The sequence below is a fragment of the Cololabis saira genome, chromosome 14, assembly GCF_033807715.1.
Source record: "Cololabis saira isolate AMF1-May2022 chromosome 14, fColSai1.1, whole genome shotgun sequence".
NCBI classification, from domain to species: Eukaryota; Metazoa; Chordata; class Actinopteri; order Beloniformes; family Belonidae; genus Cololabis; species Cololabis saira.
In genome coordinates this window covers 17,634,234-17,654,273 of record NC_084600.1, presented here as the reverse complement: position 1 = coordinate 17,654,273, position 20,040 = coordinate 17,634,234, and the positions used below count along the sequence as shown (strand labels likewise).

The following is a 20,040-nucleotide window of genomic DNA, read 5'->3' as shown; positions in this document are numbered from 1 at the left end:
TATATGATATATAGTTTATATTGGTATTTTTTGTGAAAGTAGAACTGCAGGATACCAAGCATGTACATTTGACCAACTGTTAATTAATGTCACAACATAAAATGTTTCCTTCTTTCTTAGAAGAAACTGAATTCCTATTTTATCCAATCTTATTAACATTGTTTCTGTTATTAGAACTGCATTAGACACAAAAAATCACAAATTGTGACTGAAATATAGTATTTTTTTTATTTTTTCCAAAATTTGACATTGAACATAATATCCTTTTGCATCACTTATGTTTTGGTTGTATTAACTTTTATAATGACTCTGAGAACGATAGTTCACATATGCAGCTCACAGCCAGTCTGGTGTTTGCTGACTAGACAGTTTAGGCACAACAGGTGAGTGTACACAGTCACAAGGCAGCTCTGGTGACACTTTTCAAAGGAGCGTAGCCATGATATGTGCAAAATGTCATTATGTTACGTATCTGCATTTTTTAATCTGTTAATAAAAATACATAGCCAGAGCCGATGTGTTGGGAAAGACGCTGTTGACGTGTCTGCTGTTCACCTTATTGTTGACAAATACAGGTAGAAGGACGAGGAAGGGGCAGTGCATTAGCATGGAGTCAGTAACTTTTGATAATCTGACCATAATTGTCTCATTTTTAAATATCTTGTTTTAAAAAAAAGAAAGTTGGTGCACCATTCAGCCCTTAAATCCTCCTACTCAGAATTCCCATGACCTAATTTCTGTAGCTTTATTATAATATTCACAGTTGCTTTTTATAAAACTGTAAATCTCTCTGTCTGCGTTGCCAGGCTGCAGAGGACATCGGCTACCCGGTGATGGTAAAGGCCTCAGAAGGCGGTGGAGGAAAAGGAATCCGTAAAGTGAACTCTGCTGACGACTTCCCTAACCTTTTCAGACAGGTAAAAACAAATGCACATGCTTAATATTCACACAAAGTTGCTTGCTGTGCAGTCAGCAACTGAAATATTTCATTCTTCCCCTGGTGCTCTAGGTCCAGACAGAAGTTCCTGGATCTCCCATCTTCGTCATGCAGCTTGCCAAGCATGCCCGCCATTTGGAGGTGCAGATTTTGGCGGATCAGTACGGAAATGCAATCTCCCTTTTTGGCAGAGACTGTTCTGTGCAGCGGCGTCACCAGAAAATTATAGAAGAGGCTCCTGCTACCATCGCCACTTCAGATATATTTGAGGACATGGAAAAGGTAGAACCAATGTAGCATTGTTTGTATCTATATTTGTTTACTGAATGGGTGGAAAAAAAGAGAAAAAGTCACCATCTGGATTAAACTGAGCAAATGGGTAAAAGCCTTCTGTTGCTAAAGGAGCTCAGTGATTTGATGTGGTTCAGCTGGCAACTAGTTATTGTGCTGAATCAGGGAGTCGTTTCATCTCTTAAAACAACCGTTTTGGAACTCCCATCCTGTTGCTGTGGAAAAGATGTCGCTCTTTGTCATAAGCTATAAATGAATGGTCTGCATCAAGGAAACAAAACCACCTAGGAGCTTACCGAAACGATTTAAATTGATACAGGTGTCCAATGCATTATTAAAATCCATTGAACCATCATTTCTGAGGAATGAAGGTGATTGGAAAAGAAAATCTTGAATGATTGTTTCAGAGATGATTTTACAAAAAAAAGGATCCACACAAAGAATGTGAAAAATCTTTGGGTCTAAACAGTTGTGTAGCCTAAGAAAAACATTTATCAGTGAGGCTAATTGGGGACAAAAGGGCTTCATATTGTAGGGAGAGTATAAAGATTTAGCTGTGGAGCAAGGGGAAGTGATGGGGGGTATTAAGTTACAAAGTGGTGGATGGAGTGGTACACCCATCATTCCTGTTTCCTGCCCTGCTGGCTCGTGGTGGCAGAATTATGAGCTGATGGTGCTTCACTCGATTAAGTTCAGCAGTGTGACATGCCCGAAAAATGAGATCCGCTGACAGGCGGAGTATGCTGAATGAGCTGGCTGTTCTATCAGTGTATGTTCTCATAAGGTAAAAGCTGAAAGCTAAAGGTGGCCCAACAAAATATTAAAGCGCGTGACCTCCTTTTTGTTTTTTAGCCGAGTGGTGAAGTAATGGAGATAAGTTCTGGCCCAATTTTAGCCTTGATTTGAATTCAGCTTTTCTCTCTCTGCAGTGTGCTGTGAAGCTGGCAAAGATGGTGGGCTACGTCAGTGCAGGTACAGTGGAGTACCTCTACAGCCAGGACGGCAGCTTCTACTTCCTGGAGCTCAACCCTCGTCTGCAGGTGGAACACCCTTGTACGGAGATGGTGGCTGATGTCAACTTGCCTTGCGCTCAGATGCAGGTTGGTGTCGTTCGCATGCTTGCATCCCATCACAAACAACGTGCCCGTCCTCTGGTGGACATTGTTAGTGGATATACTTCCCCATCATCAGAGCTGTGACCGGCCCGCTGTTTCCTTGGCAACAGGCTGCAAAAGCAGGCAATATGCAGAGACATTGTAGTAGATCAAAGGGTTGTAACGACATTGGGTCACGTGATCTGGTCGGCAGTGTTAGGATCGTGTATAAATAGGTCAGTAGCAGTCGAGATGAAGGGGTGGGAAAGCTTTGTAGTCCAGCTGATTGGGTGTTAGTAGTAGAGTGATGCGCTCACTGACTCGGAGGATGGCAGATCTTTTTCAATGTGTGAAAAGCACCCAGTGTCTCACAGTAAAACTATTTGCTGTCTTTATAATAACAGATTGTCCTTGTTTAATATGATATAAGATAAATCTGCTTCATGGATTTATTCATTGCACATATATTTATTACTTCATCAGTGCTTTTATTCAGCCTGTTCTTATTGTTCCTTACTGTTTAGGCTGACGCCACCTTGTTTTTTTTCTTTTCTAGATTGCTATGGGTATTCCTCTGCATCGAATCAAAGACATAAGGGTCTTGTATGGACTCCAGCCATGGGGAGACTGTCCAATTGACTTTGAGGGTCTGTCGAACAGCCCCTCCCCACGGGGCCACGTCATCGCTGCACGCATCACCAGTGAAAATCCTGACGAGGTACAATCCGTCTTCTCTTTAAAACTTGTTTACATCTCAATGTTTCTGGTTCGGTCCCGTTTTATTGTGTGTTTAAATTCCACAAATGTTTTTCTCATTTAAGTAAGACGGCTTATATTAGTTTTACCCTTGTTTTTCATATTTCCCAGCTTTGTGTGGATGTGTGATATGATGAAAGTAATTGTGATGTTTGTGATGTGTGATTGCAGGGTTTCAAGCCGAGCTCTGGAACGGTGCAAGAGCTGAACTTTCGCAGCAATAAGAACGTGTGGGGCTACTTCAGTGTTGCTGCAGCTGGAGGGCTGCATGAGTTTGCCGACTCCCAGTTCGGACACTGCTTCTCTTGGGGCGAGAATCGTGAAGAAGCTATCTCGTGCGTAAAGTTGTGTTATCAAAGCTTTGCTGAGTCATAAATGCATTGTTTGTAATGATTAGGGATGGGTGGTATGGACAAAAAAATGTATCACGATAATTTCTGGAATTTATCCCGATAACGATAAAAATTACGATAAAAAAAATACCAGTTCAACTCCACCTTTGTAACTATAAATCTATCACCACATTCAGTCTTTGGAGCCCCCAAAAAACTGCTCTAAAAGAATACTAAATGCTGCTAAACTACACCAATTATATTGAATTAATAAAAAACAATGAAATGAGTTACACCTGTACTGCAAAACTGGAATGACTCAGATCCGCCATGTTTGTTACACAAAAACCTCATCAACGGGAATCTTTCTTTCTTTCTTTCTTTCTTTATTTCTTTCTTGCTCATTTCCTTCCTTCCTTCCTTCCTTCCTTCACGTACGTTGTGCGTGGATTTAACGCAGAACCATAAATCAGCTTTACACAAAAACGTCATCAACGGGAATTTATTGTTTTTACCGCAAGATGAAAAATTCTTATCGTGGGGAATTTTTTTGACTGTGTATCGTGAACGGTAAAATATCGCCCATTCCTAGTAATGATATGTCTATATAACGTTGGCATGGCAGGTCATTTCTATACAGTTGTATAATAGTTATGTCTTTTTCCAGCAACATGGTGGTCGCTCTCAAGGAGCTGTCTATAAGGGGGGACTTCCGAACCACAGTGGAATACCTTATTAAGCTGCTAGAGACCGAGAGCTTTCAGCACAACAGTATCGACACCGGCTGGCTGGACAGGCTCATAGCAGAGAAGATGCAGGTACACAACCGTTGGATGCCCTTCAGGAAAACATCATTGACACTATCAGCTTAATAAATCACGATGTCAGCACTCAAAACAAACCATATTCCACTGCTGTTAGATGACCTTAGATTCATCCTGGCATCACACAGTTTGCACTTAAGCTTGATTAAATGCCGTTTCCTTGGCTGAGCGGTAATAAGCATGTTGCACGCAGGCGGAACGTCCCGACACCATGCTGGGAATCGTGAGTGGCGCCCTACATGTGGCAGATGTCAACCTGAGAAACAGCGTGTCCAACTTTCTGCATTCCCTTGAAAGGTATGTTTACACTTAGTCAAACGGCAGGAAACCCCCCCCCCCCCCCCCCCGCCCCGACAAATCCAGCAGTGTCTGACTGGAAAACGCTCTCTGCCAGGGGCCAGGTGCTGCCAGCACACACGCTGCTGAACACCGTGGACGTGGAGCTGATTTATGAGGGCACCAAGTACGTCCTGACAGTGACACGGCAGTCTCCCAACTCGTACGTGGTCATCATGAACCACTCCTCCGCTGAGGTGGACGTCCATCGGCTCAGCGATGGAGGTCTTCTGCTGTCATATGACGGCAGCAGCTACACTACTTACATGAAGGAAGAGGTAGACAGGTGAGACAAAACAAGGATTTATTATGTGCTGATCATTTTCTTTTTTAGTTTTAGTACAGAAGAGAATGAACGTGACTTTATTTAGTTCAAGTTAATGACTTAGGTTTGGTAGTGAATTTAAAACCTCAAATACATTTTTTGGTTTATAGGTATCGCATCACAATTGGGAACAAGACTTGTGTCTTTGAGAAGGAGAACGATCCCTCGCTGCTACGATCTCCTTCGGCAGGAAAAATAATTCAGTACACAGTCGAGGACGGCGGTCACGTGTTTTCTGGCCAATGTTACGCTGAAATAGAGGTACAGCAAGTTCCCAGGCTTCAGCGTGTGTGTTCTTCACAAGAACCATAGAAAGCAACGCAGATCTGTGTGGTGTCTGCTGAGTCAGACAGATGTGAAGCTTGTAGTTGTTAATTTCAGGTGATGAAGATGGTGATGACCCTCACTGCTGCAGAGTCTGGTTGTATTCACTACGTGAAGAGGGCCGGAGCAGCTTTGGATCCTGGCTGTGTCATTGCCAAACTGCAGCTGGATGACCCGAGCAGAGTGCAACAGGTAACGTTGTCTGATTCATGCAGCGTGCAAGTAGGATTCCTGGAATTTGCTACGAAATATGGAAACAGTAATATGTCTTAGTTTTGTTTATTAGCATTTTAACTGAAAGGTTCATTTGAAGTTTTCAGTTTATTAAATTAAAAAAAATGCAAATTAGGCTGAAGCAAGGTTACCTTTTCATTCATAAGATCTGCACCCTGCCGCATCATATATTATTAAATTGGTGGCCGACAAATTACGACGGAGTCAAGTTGCCAATGAGGCGAGAAATTGGTGCTGCCAAAGATGACAGCTGTTATCTGATGTGAAGAGATGCGTGTCTGTGTGTGTCAGCACTCATCTGGACCTGTCGGATGTCAAGACGACGTAAAGCAGACCTATTGTAGAGAATGACTGCTGATGAATTTGTCACTGGTGGTTGGTTAACCAACAATAGCCAGACCTAAATGGAAATAATTTGGTCAGCTGATCAATGTAATGTTAGATTTCTTGACTTTGCGCTCTGTAGTTTGTCTGTTACAAAATGTTTTCCTCTTAAGTCTTTTTTTTGAATGAATGAATAAAACAATGGTGTTCTGCATGTTTGTGCAGATATTATCGTCATCCAGGTCATGATAATATTGAATTTTTAAAGCACATCATCTGATTTCATTCTTTTGAAATGCTTAGGTTAGGTTTATCATACAATATTGTTGATACATCCTGATGATCCTAAGTAGGGATGGGCGGTATGGACTAAAAAATGTATCACGATAATTTCTGGCATTTATCCCGATAACGATAGAAAAAATACCAATTCACCAAATCTTTCTTTCTTTCTTTCTTTCTGGCTCATTTCTTTCTTTCTGGCTCATTTCTTTCTTCTTTCTTTCTTTCTTTCTGGCTCATTTCTTTCTTCTTTCTTTCTTTCAGGCTCATTTCTTTCTTTCAGGCTCATTTCTTTCTTTCTTTCTTTCTTTCTGGCTCATTTCTTTCTTCTTTCCTTCTTTCTTTCTTTCAGGCTCATTTCTTTCTTTCAGGCTCATTTCTTTCTTCTTTCCTTCTTTCTTTCTTTCAGGCTCATTTCTTTCTTCTTTCCTTCTTTCTTTCTTTCAGGCTCATTTCTTTCTTCTTTCCTTCTTTCTTTCTTTCAGGCTCATTTCTTTCTTTCTTTTCTTTCTTCTTTCCTTCTTTCTTTCTTTCAGGCTCATTTCTTTCTTTCTTTCTTTCTTTCTTTCTTTCTTTCTTTCTTTCTTTCTTTCTTTCTTTCTTTCTTTCTTTCTTTCTTTCTTTCTTTCTTTCTTTCTTTCTTTCTTTCTTTCTTTCTTTCTTTCTTTCTTTCTTTCTTTCTTTCTTTCTTTCTTTCTTTCTTTCTTTCTTTCTTTCTCATTTCCTCAATTTATCATTTTTACCGCGAGATGACAAATTCTTACCGTGGGGAATTTTTTTGACGGTTTATCGTGAATGGTAAAATATCACCCATTCCTAATCCTAAGTATTAATGTTATTCCTCATAGGCGGAGTTGCACACAGGAATCCTGCCTTCCATTCAGGCTGTAGCTCTGAGAGGAGAGAAACTGCACCGAGTTTTCCACAGCACTCTGGATCATCATGTTCACATAATGAACGGTTACTGCCTTCCAGAGCCCTTCTTCAGTGCTAAGGTGAGAATCAATGAACACACAACATGCTAGCGTCAGTGCCTCCCACGGTAAACGCTCCCTGACGGATGTATGTGCTGCATGCGTGTCCCAGTTGAAGGAGTGGGTGGAGAGGCTCATGAAGACCATGCGGGATCCATCTTTGCCGGTGCTGGAACTTCAGGACATCATGACGAGCGTGTCTGGCCGCATCCCACCGGCGGTGGAGAAGTCCATCAAGAAGGAGATGGCCCAGTATGCCAGCAACATAACGTCGGTGCTCTGCCAGTTCCCCAGCCAGCAGGTGACCCGCCAACACCAAAACACACACCCGGCTAACGTGCTAACACAGCAGAACCTCTGTCGCATGGGTTTTATCGGTTACAGTGACACGGTCCTGAAAAGTTCCACAATATTTGTTTTTCTTAGTCAGCAGTTATGTCTGTTTCAATGGTAACAAGGTTATTTGAGGGAAAAACTGTTTGAGAATATTTTACTTTTTTCTTAATACATGTTCTATGCATTTATAGCTAAAGTGCATTATATTACACACATTTCACAGATATTTAATTTTCTTGATGCTATGTTTCTTTAGATATATCAGTTTGTCTTAAGTTCTCCAAAACTAATAGGTTGCATTAGTTTTAAGAAAAAATCTAGCTGTCCCTTTTGTGTGTATAAAAGAATTTTAATTAGGTTGTTATTGTAGGTTTTATTTATTTCATCAAAAAAAAGCCTTTCTCCAATATTTGTCCTTATTTCATTGAAACATAGGATTGCAAAGAGGCTTCTTTAGCTAGCACCATCAAAGCTATCCTCCTAAATTAAACAGATCTGATTTAATGGTTAGTTGGTAACCTTATATCCACATTTTTCATTTGTTAGTTATACTTGATGGCAGAGAACAAATATAATTACCCACGTTATATTATAACCTTAGCTAAATGGGTTCAGTGTGGCCTCAGTAGTCCTGGTGTAGTAAAAAGGATTTGGGAAAATATTTGTGCATGTGCTGGGAGAATCCACAGGGTCGAAACTCGGCGCAACTTCATTAAATCTGATTGTTTTGACTAAAATCTTCCCTTGTTTTCCTTCATTTCTAGATCGCAAATATCCTGGATAGCCATGCTGCTACGCTCAACAAGAAGTCTGAGAGAGAAGTGTTCTTCATGAACACACAAAGCATTGTTCAGCTGGTGCAAAAGTGAGCCACATAAATGATGCACTCCGTACATTGGACATGTTTTTATATGTATATATACAATAGCTATATTCTTCTTTGTACAAGGCCAGACATTTTCTTGACCTTCCAGGTATCGCAGTGGTATCCGAGGCCACATGAAGGCCGTAGTGATGGACTTGCTCAGACAGTATCTGAAAGTAGAGATCCAGTTTCAGAATGGTGAGGAAACTACAGGAGTAAAGGATTTTGAACTGTGCTCAAATCATTCTCCATTAGAACTGCACTGACTCCTGTTGTCCTTTTGGTGGAGCTCTTTCACATCACTTCTCAGGCTCTTGTGCACTGGTCTGTTCACAGGACACTATGACAAGTGTGTTTTTGCACTGCGTGAGGAAAACAAAGGTGACATGGCCAACGTCCTCAACTATATCTTCTCTCATGCTCAAGTCACCAAAAAGAACCTGCTGGTCACCATGCTGATTGTAAGTGTCCCGCTTCTCTGAGTCGGAAGAGTTCAAAATTAAAAGAAAATGTACTCGTTCACATCTTCATTAAATATATATATTAATTTAGTTCAGTAAGAAATGTTTCACTTTTACCCATTTTTATATTCAATTACAGCATGGCTTCTGTTTGTTACTTGTGTTTTTTTAATGCAGTATTAAGTGTTTACAACAACTGAATGTTGTAAAGCACATTAACATGTTCAGGCAAGTTTATAAATGTAAGTGTACGTTTTCACTTGCAGCCTCCATTAGTAAGTGTTTGGTACTAAAAGTAAATCAATACTAAAGCACTTCCCTTGATAGTATTACGTTTTGACTTAAAATGTGACAAATTAATGTAATATTTATCAGGCTTTTGATGTCCTTGTTGTAAAACTGATGTTATGCCTCAGCATTTTGTAAAACAAAACACTGCGACTAATTAATACTAAAGAAAAAACCCTGAGATGCGATTTTGACGTTGTTTTGAAATGTTTTAGGATCAGCTCTGCGGCCGCGATCCCACCCTGACGGACGAACTGATGGCCATTTTGACCGAACTCACGCAGCTCAGCAAGACAACTAATGCCAAGGTGGCACTGCGTGCTCGGCAGGTCAGATTTAGCCTCCTAATCTTGTTGTTTTTTTTTTTTTTTTTGTTTTTTTTTTTTTTAAAATGGCATCAATCCTTAATTCATTTTTGTTTCAAATAAATAAAGAAAAAGCAAACTTGTCAACAGGAAAAGGGTGCACATGTTGAGTGGTGTAATGATGGGTAATAATTTCACCACTAGATGTCGCTTTATCCTTTCCGCTATGGAGAATATAGATGGTAGCCTTCATTTTTTTTTCTTCAATGTGGTAGAATAATAGATGTGTAATTATAGGCTTCACACTTTAAAGATGGAAACAAAGCGTGAAGTTGAATCGGTATGAAGGCATATGCTGTCAGTGGGTGCTAACGGCCAAGTGAGGAGATATCGGGTGCTTATTCTGTGCCTGGTGCACCACATTAATCTTCTTCACACAGGTGCTGATAGCCTCCCACCTTCCATCCTATGAGCTACGACACAACCAGGTGGAGTCCATCTTCCTCTCTGCCATTGATATGTATGGCCACCAGTTCTGCATCGAAAACCTGCAGGTAGGCCGTAAACGGGAGAGGCGTCATTCATTCTTCCCAAAATAGACAAATAGTTCACAATAACTAAGTATTCCTTTTTTATTTTCTAGAAACTCATCCTTTCAGAGACATCCATCTTTGATGTGCTGCCCAACTTCTTCTACCACACCAATCAAGTGGTCAGGATGGCTGCCCTGGAGGTGAGAGCAATAAAGATCTCAGTCTACCAATCACATCGCCCGAACTTGAATTTAACAAACTTGATGCTGCTTAATACATCTGACATTCTCTGTCGTTTTATTTCCAATGATTCCAGGTGTACGTTCGCAGAGCATACATTGCCTACGAGCTTAACAGTGTTCAGCACCGACAACTGAGGGACAACACATGTGTAGTAGAGTTCCAATTCATGCTTCCTACTTCTCATCCCAACAGGTACACAAATGAAACTGCCTACATTGCTCACATGTTGTGTTATTTTTCCGCTCTCTTGCTCCCTCGTTCCAGTGGCAGTGTGGACTTAAATGTTGTTGTTGCATTTGAGTTATGTATTTATTTACTTTTTCCATCAGTAGCAGAGATGCAAACGCTTGGCAGCACCACGATGCATTTGGTGACAGCTTTATAATAAAATTATAGCTATCTAAGCAGCAGGAGTTGCTATTATATATTTCATTTTTCTTTCAAACTGCTGTCTTCTTTGTCAAAATTACCAGCATAATTTTGTGGATCGCTCTTTTGTTTTGCTCCAAACTGTAAAGTTATTTGTCTAAATGTTTGTAAAATGAGTAAATAAGTGCTGTGGCAACGCTAAACATAACGGTTAAAATAGTAAGACGAGTATTTAGTGCTTCCCCACCACTCCAACCCATGTCATCATTGTTCTCCATGTAAATGCTGCTCGTGCAGGAACAAAAGTATTTTCTGAGGCTGACAGAACTTTGGTTCCCGTCCTTGAGTCTCAAGTCAGCCACAAATCCTTTTAAAGGTTGTCTTTTTTTTATTTTAAACATAACAACCAGTGGAAAAAAAAAAAAAATAATCTGAGAAAATTATGGGCGTTTAACATTATCGCTAACTTTTTAAAGAGTTGTACTGTGGCATTTCCTGTTGAAATCGTTTTGCACTCCATCCATATGATTATTTTTAATTTGTTTGTGCGTGCATGTTATGGTCAATTTGCTTGCTTTGCCTATGCAGCGCTAGCGTCCTGTTGCACGCTTCATATTTGCCATGGCTGAATTGATCTTTGTGTGTTGCTCATCAGTGCGAACAGTGCAAGAGCATGAGGGTGTGAAATGATCCTCTCTTTGTTCAGAGAACAAGGAGGCTTTTAAGATGATGCATGTTTTGAGGGGAGCAGCGAGGAAGTGGAATGTGTGGAACTTTTTTACTACAAAGATATTTTAAGTTACCGGTAACAGCATTTTCATGTTCATTTTAATGTAAATGCTTAACCCGGGTGCCAAAAAGAAACCTGGGGCACTGTAAAATGCAATAGTATGCAAATCTCAAACATATTTTATTTCCAACAGAATCTAAAAACATCAGATGTTGAAAGTGAGACATTTTAACAGTTCCTGAAAAAAAACTTTTGAATTTGATGCCAGCAACAGGTCTTGAAAAGGTTGGGTCATGAGCAACAGAAGGACGGAAGTATAAGTACTCAGAAGGGACTATCCTGAGGGGACGGTTGCATTAGTGTATCGAGTTGCATACTTGCACATCTGGAAAGGAAACACCTATGCTGAAAGGTGTATATATCCAAGTTTTAGAGCTACAGCTGCTCCTGACGAGACACTGTCCCTGTCAGGGAAGATCTTGCATCCTTCAGCAATGCTAAATTACATTCTGGAGCATTACAAGAGCATGGCTTCGTCATAGAAGAATCCAGAAGCTGAAGTGGCCTGTCTGCAGCATCATAAAATGAAAGAGCCTGGACTGTAGATCAGCTTGAACCCTATATCGGATAAGAATAGGGCAATATTTTTCTGATAAAACTCCAGCAACTGGTCTTCTTCCCTGTAGTTTATGGAGAGGATGCTGCACAGTGGTAAACATCCTGCCCTAAACAGTTTGAAACATATTTCGGGTATCAAGTTCAAACTTGCAGCACCTTTTTTTTCTGAGATGGTTGTTCAGTTTAAACATTTGATATGTTTTCTCTGTTTGATTATGAATATATGGGTTTATGAGATCTGCAGATGATTGCAAAATGTATAAAAAAAAGAGAGCAGTGTCCCAACTTATTTGGTACTGGGGTTGTATACAAACACACAAGAACAGTCACACACATTGCTCCACCTTGACTCGCTTCCTCTTCTGATGCCTGATACTAACCAATTAGTAATCAATGTTGTTTGATTGCAGAGGGAACATCCCCACTCTAAACAGGTACTGTAAACATTCTTATTATTCCTTAGGCTACTAATGACTAGATTAATGAGCTGCATGATCCAATTGAAGTTGAAATGAAAGCAATTCATCAATAACTTGTTGGTAGCGTGACGGTTTGATGCTTTGAAATGTACCTAAATTAAATAGATACGGTGGATTGAGTTTAGTGTGGTTTGTTTGTATGTTTTTGTGCCTCGTAAAATGAGTGTGTAATCCTAACTATCATGCGTTAGTGCCACAGTATTGTGGGGATTCAGGATAATCGGGATGTAAAGATGCAAGCTAGTTATAAAAGCATTTCAGGAGAAATGTTTTCCACCAGTGAGAATCTTCAAAACTGAAATGTCTCAACTGTCCTGCCAGGAAAATACCTACCGGTACTTCCTTCTTGGATAATGTAAAAGCCAAGGACAGTAAATTACGGACACCTAAACCTCAGGACGTTAAAGCGCGGGATAGTGAATCTAAGGACGATAGTGCCGAGAAGGAAAATCCCACAGATTTGGAATCTGAGAACAGGTTTGACACACAAAACCTCTTAAGTGCTTCCAGTGGGTGCGACTTCTGGGAACCTTCTTGCCACCGGTTGACTAACACGCCGAATGAAACGTCCATAACCAAATGGCCTCTCTTGTGGATTTATATTTCTTTGTTCTCCTGAAAAGAATATTGTCTTTGTTTTGATTTTTACTAACACACAGGGGGTCAAACGTCCCGTTGGTATTGTATTTCCAATTTCAGTGTCTTCACTTCTTATGGTGAAATTTTACTGCAACTTGCCTTTTTCGGTGAACCTCATTCAGTGTTAATACTTTAAGTCTCTTGTAATAAACGCTCGAGGCTTTCGGGTGTTTTCATGCATATTATTAAATCTCGCAATTAAAAATTTCCAAAAAGCAGAGGGATCAAAACTGGTGGGGTTCTTGAAGGTGGATTGGAGAAATCTCCAGAGTTAGTCTGGGAGAGTTTCGGGTTCTCACTCCGTTGGTTGCATTTCTACCCCTCAGGATGTCTTTTTCATCCAACCTGAATCACTATGGCATGGTGCACGTGGCCAGCGTGAGTGACGTGCTGCTAGACACATCCTTTACGCCGCCTTGTCAGCGCATGGGAGCCATGGTTGCCTTCCGCACATTCCAGGAGTTCACAAGGTCAGTTGTCATGGAGAAGGATTCGTAACCCGCATGTTATTAATCGATAGGATAATCTTATACGACTGTGACTAATGGATTGTATGCTTGTATTCTGTCCAGGAACATAACCGATGTCTTGAGTTGCTTCTCCGACTCTCCTCCCTCAAGTCCAACCTTCCCAGATGGAGCCAATCCCGTCCTGTATGGCGAAGAGGACAACAAGGTGACGGGAACAGACCGCTGCCGCTCATAGGCTGATGATTAACCTATCCTGTACTAACTGTGTCTTTGGTCCGTCTTCCAGAGTGTCCAAGATGAGCCTATTCATATCCTTAACGTGGCCATCAAGACTGACAGTGACATCGATGATGATGGCCTAGCGTCCATGTTTCGGGAGTTTACTCAGTCAAAGGTGAGCGGTGTCGACAACAAGGTTCACAGATGACTCTCAAAGTTTAACATCTACTGTTTTTCAAAGCCAAAACTGTCCCAGGAACATCCCATCGAACTGAAATGTTTGCCTTTTCCAGAAAGCGCTGCTGTTTGAACATGACATCCGAAGGCTGACTTTCCTCGTTGCACAGAAGGTGAAGGTTCAAATTACTATTTACTTTAAAATCTGCCTACACAGTCTGCTACCATGCATGCCACCAATTGAGCATTTCTTAACTGCATGTACACAACTATGACCAACGTATTTCATCATTGTAATAACTAATATTTATCAGGATTCATTTTAAATTCCATTACTGTGGTAATTGATCTGATAATTTCCATTTGAAATTCAGCTCGTTGTCTTGTTTTTCTCTTATCTCTTTCTGCATGCCTTGCTTTTGCTGCATTTATGATCACAGGATTTCAGAAAGCAAGTCAACTGTGAGGTGGACCAAAGGTTTCATGTAAGTACTGGAAGATAAATGAAATCTGGACATTTGCCACAAAGCTTCCCAAGGGAATGCATATTAAATACCCAGACAGCCAGATGCAAAACATCCCCCATTTTCAATCTGTCTACTAAAGGTAGAAATTGGGTTTTAACTCGTTTGCACGAGCTTTAACAAACAAAATTATTTCATTCTAAATCGTCGTGTTATGGTTTGTTTTTGAGCTTCAGATAATTACAGCTCCATCGTTATTATCCCTACCTAGATTTCGTCATTTGTAAATGTCCTACAGTAAAATAAGCACACATTTTAGCATGGATAGCCATGCAGCAGCCAACTCCCTAATTATGGCAATTTTGTGATGAAGCGTTTCTTTCCCAGTTTAACCAGTCATCAAGAAAACGGCCACTGAGATTCCAAAATCAGTGAAAGAACAGGGATTAGATTTGGAGAAATGTCCTATTCTCTCACCTCTGCTGTCACTTTAACAATACCCTTTGATTTTTCTTCTGATGGCACCACAGTCTCTAATGACAGCTAATCATGCTAACTGTCCCCCGTTACATTGAGAGTCTTTCAGCTCTTTGCACCATTATGCATGCTCAATGCTCACCCCAAAAAGATTTTTCCACCACTCGTTGTACTGTTGAGTAAAAATGATGTGTAATCACAGCGTCAAATCAGTGCCACGGAGGTTTGTATTGTATCTACTGTTGCAGCTTTCACATCTCCAATCGGTCTGGCATTGTTTTAGCAAGTGCAACACTTCATCTGATAGCGTCAAATAGGGCTAGGGGGCATTATTCAGAGGCTCACATGTCTCTGAGGAAAGGAGATGTTTTATTCATTAGCTTAGTGAGTGGTGCTCGTATATGTACCCTGCTACTATTATGATGATAACTTGCTGCCTTAGAGAATACACTTTGATTTTTTGGGGTAGATAAATTACAGTAAGAGAAGCAGCACAGGGCGTATTGTGTATAGAACAGGGAGCTGTTCATCATAGCTTAATGTTTACCCCTGGCGCAGCACTTGAGCAAGTATGAGCCGACTCTACTCTCACCTGCTGTAAAGTTAATAGTCCATCTGATGTGCTGTTTTTCATCGTCATTTTCATGCAGAAAGGTGGTGCTCATTGTGTTTTCTTTCAAGATATTTGTTGCATGCTGTTTTAGTTTCTGTGTATGTATTCTAATTTTTATTTCACGCAGAGGGAGTTTCCAAAATTCTTCACATTTCGTGCCAGAGACAAGGTAGGTTAACCTTATTTTAAATATCTTTTCTGTCAGTGTCCAAGTGTCTCTTATTATTGTAACGACAACACGGACTGACCACCATCACGCCTCTCTCAGGCATAATTTAACTTTATTCCACCCCAGTCGGTAAAAGCCCCTCTCTTGTATTAGTCCTGATAGTTTATATGGAGTGATGCCACTAAAACTCATTTAAGTAATGAACTCCTTAATTATGTCCCCCATTTAAGAGAAATGACACCCATTAGCAGCTCTCTGAGATGAAGATTGCTCAGGATTTCATTTACTTAACACAGTGTGTGGCTCGCAGGCGTCTTTATACTCGCAGGCCGAGAAGTGGTAACGCAGCGCCTTATTAAAACTTGTGCCGTTAAAAAATAAATAAAATGGAAGATGTGGGCAATTACATTAATGAAAATGTTATTCAGGAAAGTCTTGAAACAAATTCTTCTGAAAGTTTGCAGCATTGTTTTTGTTTTTTTTAGCTGTGGCTGATTTTGTCCGTTGCTTTTTCTCAACAGTTTGAGGAGGACAGGATCTACCGGCACTTGGAGCCGGCGTTAGCATTCCAGTTGGAACTCAACCGCATGCGTAATTTTGCTCTAACTGCAATACCGTGTGCGAATCACAAGATGCACCTGTATCTGGGCGCAGCTCGTGTGGAGGTGGGCACAGAAGTCACCGATTACCGTTTCTTTGTCCGCGCAATCATCCGCCACTCTGATCTGGTGACAAAGGTGAGATGGCTTTTTTTTTTCTCCACATTTTATATTTGCTTTTTTTTTTTTTTTGATTCTCCATACTCATGTATAGCAGCTCCCTCTGACAGTTATGGTCTGCTTGTCCAACAGGAGGCTTCCTTTGAATATCTGCACAATGAAGCAGAGCGTCTGCTGCTGGAAGCCATGGATGAGCTGGAGGTGGCGTTCAACAACACAACTGTACGGACCGACTGTAACCATATCTTCTTAAACTTCGTTCCTACAGTCATCATGGACCCATCGAAGGTTTGTTTAAAGAGAGAATAATACAATTGTCAGACACACAGGGCCCATTATTGTCATTGAGTTTGCATTCTGACAGTTTTTCCCTGCACATTTCAGATTGAGGAGTCTGTGCGCTCCATGGTGATGCGTTACGGCAGCCGTCTGTGGAAGCTGCGTGTCCTGCAGGCTGAACTGAAAATTAATATCCGCCTGACTCCAACAGGAAAGCAAATTCCCATCCGGCTCTTCCTTACTAATGAATCCGGCTACTATCTGGATATCAGCCTCTACAAGGAGGTCACTGATTCCCGAACGGGACAGGTGGGGCCCAAAGATCGACAGGTGGGGCGCTCACACATTTTCCATCTCATCTACTCCTTGTCCAGTCTCAGTCAAAGGGCTTCAGCTCCATCCTGGAAACCTCTGTTCTCACAAACCAATTTGAGACCCTTTTTAAAATGAAGAGATTTTCATTTTTAGACATTGAAATGTTTTGATCTGGAGTAGGGATCCAATATGGTGTCTTGCCCTTAGTCTGGTGGACAATTCATGTAGTAATGTGTTTCCTCTCACAGCAGATCAGGTAAGATGCATCATCCAGCCATGTAGTCATCAATTCTCCATTCATTCATTAGTCAGTGAATTGTGTTGAGTTGGTTAAATCTGCATGAAGCAATTTTAATAAAAGTCTTTTGTCTTCGGGCAAGTTTCTCATATTATTTTCCTCTCTTTTTCAGCTTTTCTTCCCTGTGGTATCTCTTAGTTCTTTTCTTTTCATTGTGAGAGGTGTATATCTATTGTTTTTTCTGTTTCATAAATGGCTGAGGAAGAACTGGTGGCATTTTCAGCAGTTGGAGTAATTTACCCAAATAATTGATTTCAGTGAAAATAATCAGCATTGTTGGGAAGTTAGAACAGGCCAAAGCTGGAAGATTGTGCACTTGTTTCATGGGATCTGCTTGCTTAAAATGTGCATAAGCTTGCAATAGTGTTATACTTTGACTCTGATTTTTGTACAAGTTTATGATGTATTAGTGGCTGTGGGAAGTTTCAGAACCATCACATCCATCATGTTCAAAATAATGATTTTGTTGAAGAGGCGCATGCTATATGCCTGAAACGTATTTAATCTTTTTTTTTTTCTTTGTTTTATAGATTATGTTCCAAGCATATGGAGACAAGCAAGGGCCCCTGCATGGGATGCTCATCAATACTCCCTATGTCACCAAGGATCTGTTGCAGTCCAAGCGCTTCCAGGCACAATCTCTGGGTACCACCTATGTCTACGACTTTCCAGAAATGTTCAGACAGGTACGGGACTAAAACCCCTTGAATGTTTGACTTATCTTCCACCCAGAAACACTCAATAATTGATTTTTAATGTTATATTTTGCGTTTTATGTCCCAGTCTCTGAAAAAGCTGTGGCACTCTACCCTAAATTATGCCACCTTGCCCAAGTGCCCTGCTCCCTCTGACCTTCTCACCTTCACTGAGCTGGTTCTGGATGCTCAGGATCAGATGGTGCAGATGAACCGGCTGCCGGGGGGCAATGAGGTCAGTGTTTTATATTCTGTATTTATTACTACGGGTGTTAAAAAGAATAGCAAGTAAATGTGTTTCACCTTGTCTTTCAAAATGTGTAAATCCACTTTTGCTCTGTAGGTGTCTCTGTGTTTCTTTGGTTGGGTCACTGAGTCCCTGTAAAAGTACCTCCATTGTTTTGTTTCAAAGCTTAATGCCTCCATTTGTAAAATTTACATCGACATCAAAGACTAAATATCTGAGTCAGCTTTGGACAATTCAATTTGCATTTTGCACTTTGCATTGATTTATTTATTCATATCCACCACTATTGTGTCTGTGTGTTTTTTTTCTGTCCAGATCGGTATGGTGGCATGGCGGATGACCATCCGGACTCCAGAGTATCCAGCAGGACGTGAGATCATAGTCATAAGTAATGATATCACGCACAAGATAGGCTCGTTCGGGCCCCAGGAGGACATGCTGTTCCTGCGAGCCTCGGAGATGGCACGAGAGAGCGGCATCCCCCGCATCTACATCGCAGCCAACAGCGGCGCCCGCATCGGCCTGGCGGAGGAGATCAGGCACATGTTCCACGTGGCCTGGCAAGATCCGGTCGATCCTTACAAGGTATGCCAACAGCATCTCAGACACGTAAAACGTCACTTCAGGGCTTTTTTTTTATTTGAGTATTATAAATACTTTAACTCAGCTCTGAAAAATGTTTTGGGAGGTTTTTTTACAGCCGACATTTAACTAGTCTTTACCACAGACGTCCTCCTGACTCTTTTTTTTAATATTATTATTATATATGATGATGCACTGACTGACTTCTCACACTCCAGTATTTTCCTTCCTTTAAAATACTTTTAGTTTTAGCACCCAGCATTTACAGCATTTACTTGCCTGATCTAATTAAGTCATGATCTTTATGTATTTCCTGCAGGGTTTCAAGTATCTCTACCTCACACCTCAAGATTACAAAAAGGTCTCAGCTCTAAACTCTGTACATTGTGAACATGTGGAGGACGAAGGAGAATCCAGGTACTTTTTTTTCTTATTTTACTTAATTCTTAACTTTCTTAATCAGTATTTTGCAGAGATTTCAGGAGAACAGTATTCTTCATTCCTGGTCCTCAGGACTCACTGCTCTGCAGGTTTTAGATGTTTCCCTGCTCTAATACACCTGGTCCAGACTTGGTGCTGAGCTCATAGGGATCCAATCAGGTGTATCTAAAACATGCAGGGGAGTGGGCACTGGGGACCAGGACTGAAGAACACTGCAGCAGAGTATACATCATTCCGTTATAGTCATGTGAGCTTGCAACATCAGAGATCCTGAGTATAAAGCTGTTGTGGGCCTTCGGATGAACATGTCTATGCCGTCTTGGCAGGTACAAGATCACTGACATTATTGGAAAAGATGAAGGGCTGGGTGTGGAGAATCTGAGGGGGTCTGGAATGATTGCCGGAGAATCTTCTCTGGCTTATGACGAGATCATCACTATGAATCTGGTAAGATTGGATGTTTACAAATCCACAAACATGCATGTTGTGTTCTCTTTAACCTTTTAAACATCACATTGATAAGCAGGCGTGTGGTGACAGCGGTTGGTTTGAAGGATGTCTTGTCTCGTTTCATAGGTTACATGCCGAGCCATTGGAATCGGCGCCTATCTGGTGAGGCTTGGACAGCGAACCATCCAAGTGGACAACTCTCATATCATCCTCACCGGCGCTGGGGCTCTCAACAAGGTAAAGTCATCTTCAGTACCAAACAGTATGTCAGCACGGGACGAAGACGCTCCACTTCTAGTGTTTTCGTGGCAATGCGGAGTGAGCATCAAATGAGCTGTCGCTTAATTGCCACCAACACCAAATCTGCATTTTGATGAGTCTCTTTAAAATGACTCATTAGTCGGCCGTCTAAATCTCAGCTATTATTGCGGGAAGATCAACTAGATGTGCTTTTAGTAAAACAATATTCTTAGCGGTTTACTCTGTTTCTGCCACGAATGTAAACGAAACTGTCAGCTCTGTGGCA

At 41.0% G+C, this 20,040-nt stretch overlaps 1 protein-coding gene across 9 annotated transcripts in view; it reads left to right on the top strand.

Moving 5' to 3' along the window:
* acaca (acetyl-CoA carboxylase alpha) overlaps window positions 1-20,040 on the top strand; it is a 38,411-nt gene that overhangs the window by 6,984 nt on the left and 11,387 nt on the right. For 2 of the 9 annotated variants that reach the window (XM_061740008.1, XM_061740007.1), the window contains exons 9-44: window positions 807-917; window positions 1,010-1,219; window positions 2,158-2,328; window positions 2,879-3,040; window positions 3,250-3,413; window positions 4,078-4,228; window positions 4,428-4,531; window positions 4,629-4,856; window positions 5,006-5,156; window positions 5,277-5,411; window positions 6,908-7,054; window positions 7,146-7,334; window positions 8,134-8,234; window positions 8,344-8,432; window positions 8,571-8,695; window positions 9,199-9,312; window positions 9,729-9,842; window positions 9,932-10,021; window positions 10,138-10,256; window positions 12,192-12,215; window positions 12,582-12,737; window positions 13,226-13,369; window positions 13,472-13,574; window positions 13,656-13,763; window positions 13,882-13,938; window positions 14,206-14,250; window positions 15,447-15,488; window positions 16,010-16,225; window positions 16,340-16,495; window positions 16,592-16,816; window positions 17,630-17,785; window positions 17,883-18,029; window positions 18,357-18,626; window positions 18,943-19,040; window positions 19,391-19,511; window positions 19,641-19,751. In XM_061740008.1, the coding sequence (XP_061595992.1) occupies window positions 807-917; window positions 1,010-1,219; window positions 2,158-2,328; window positions 2,879-3,040; window positions 3,250-3,413; window positions 4,078-4,228; window positions 4,428-4,531; window positions 4,629-4,856; window positions 5,006-5,156; window positions 5,277-5,411; window positions 6,908-7,054; window positions 7,146-7,334; window positions 8,134-8,234; window positions 8,344-8,432; window positions 8,571-8,695; window positions 9,199-9,312; window positions 9,729-9,842; window positions 9,932-10,021; window positions 10,138-10,256; window positions 12,192-12,215; window positions 12,582-12,737; window positions 13,226-13,369; window positions 13,472-13,574; window positions 13,656-13,763; window positions 13,882-13,938; window positions 14,206-14,250; window positions 15,447-15,488; window positions 16,010-16,225; window positions 16,340-16,495; window positions 16,592-16,816; window positions 17,630-17,785; window positions 17,883-18,029; window positions 18,357-18,626; window positions 18,943-19,040; window positions 19,391-19,511; window positions 19,641-19,751 (4,854 nt within the window). The remainder of the gene's footprint in view (window positions 1-806; window positions 918-1,009; window positions 1,220-2,157; window positions 2,329-2,878; window positions 3,041-3,249; window positions 3,414-4,077; window positions 4,229-4,427; window positions 4,532-4,628; window positions 4,857-5,005; window positions 5,157-5,276; window positions 5,412-6,907; window positions 7,055-7,145; window positions 7,335-8,133; window positions 8,235-8,343; window positions 8,433-8,570; window positions 8,696-9,198; window positions 9,313-9,728; window positions 9,843-9,931; window positions 10,022-10,137; window positions 10,257-12,191; window positions 12,216-12,581; window positions 12,738-13,225; window positions 13,370-13,471; window positions 13,575-13,655; window positions 13,764-13,881; window positions 13,939-14,205; window positions 14,251-15,446; window positions 15,489-16,009; window positions 16,226-16,339; window positions 16,496-16,591; window positions 16,817-17,629; window positions 17,786-17,882; window positions 18,030-18,356; window positions 18,627-18,942; window positions 19,041-19,390; window positions 19,512-19,640; window positions 19,752-20,040) is intronic. The other 7 variants (XM_061740011.1, XM_061740010.1, XM_061740016.1 and 4 more) reach the window with 5 other exon arrangements.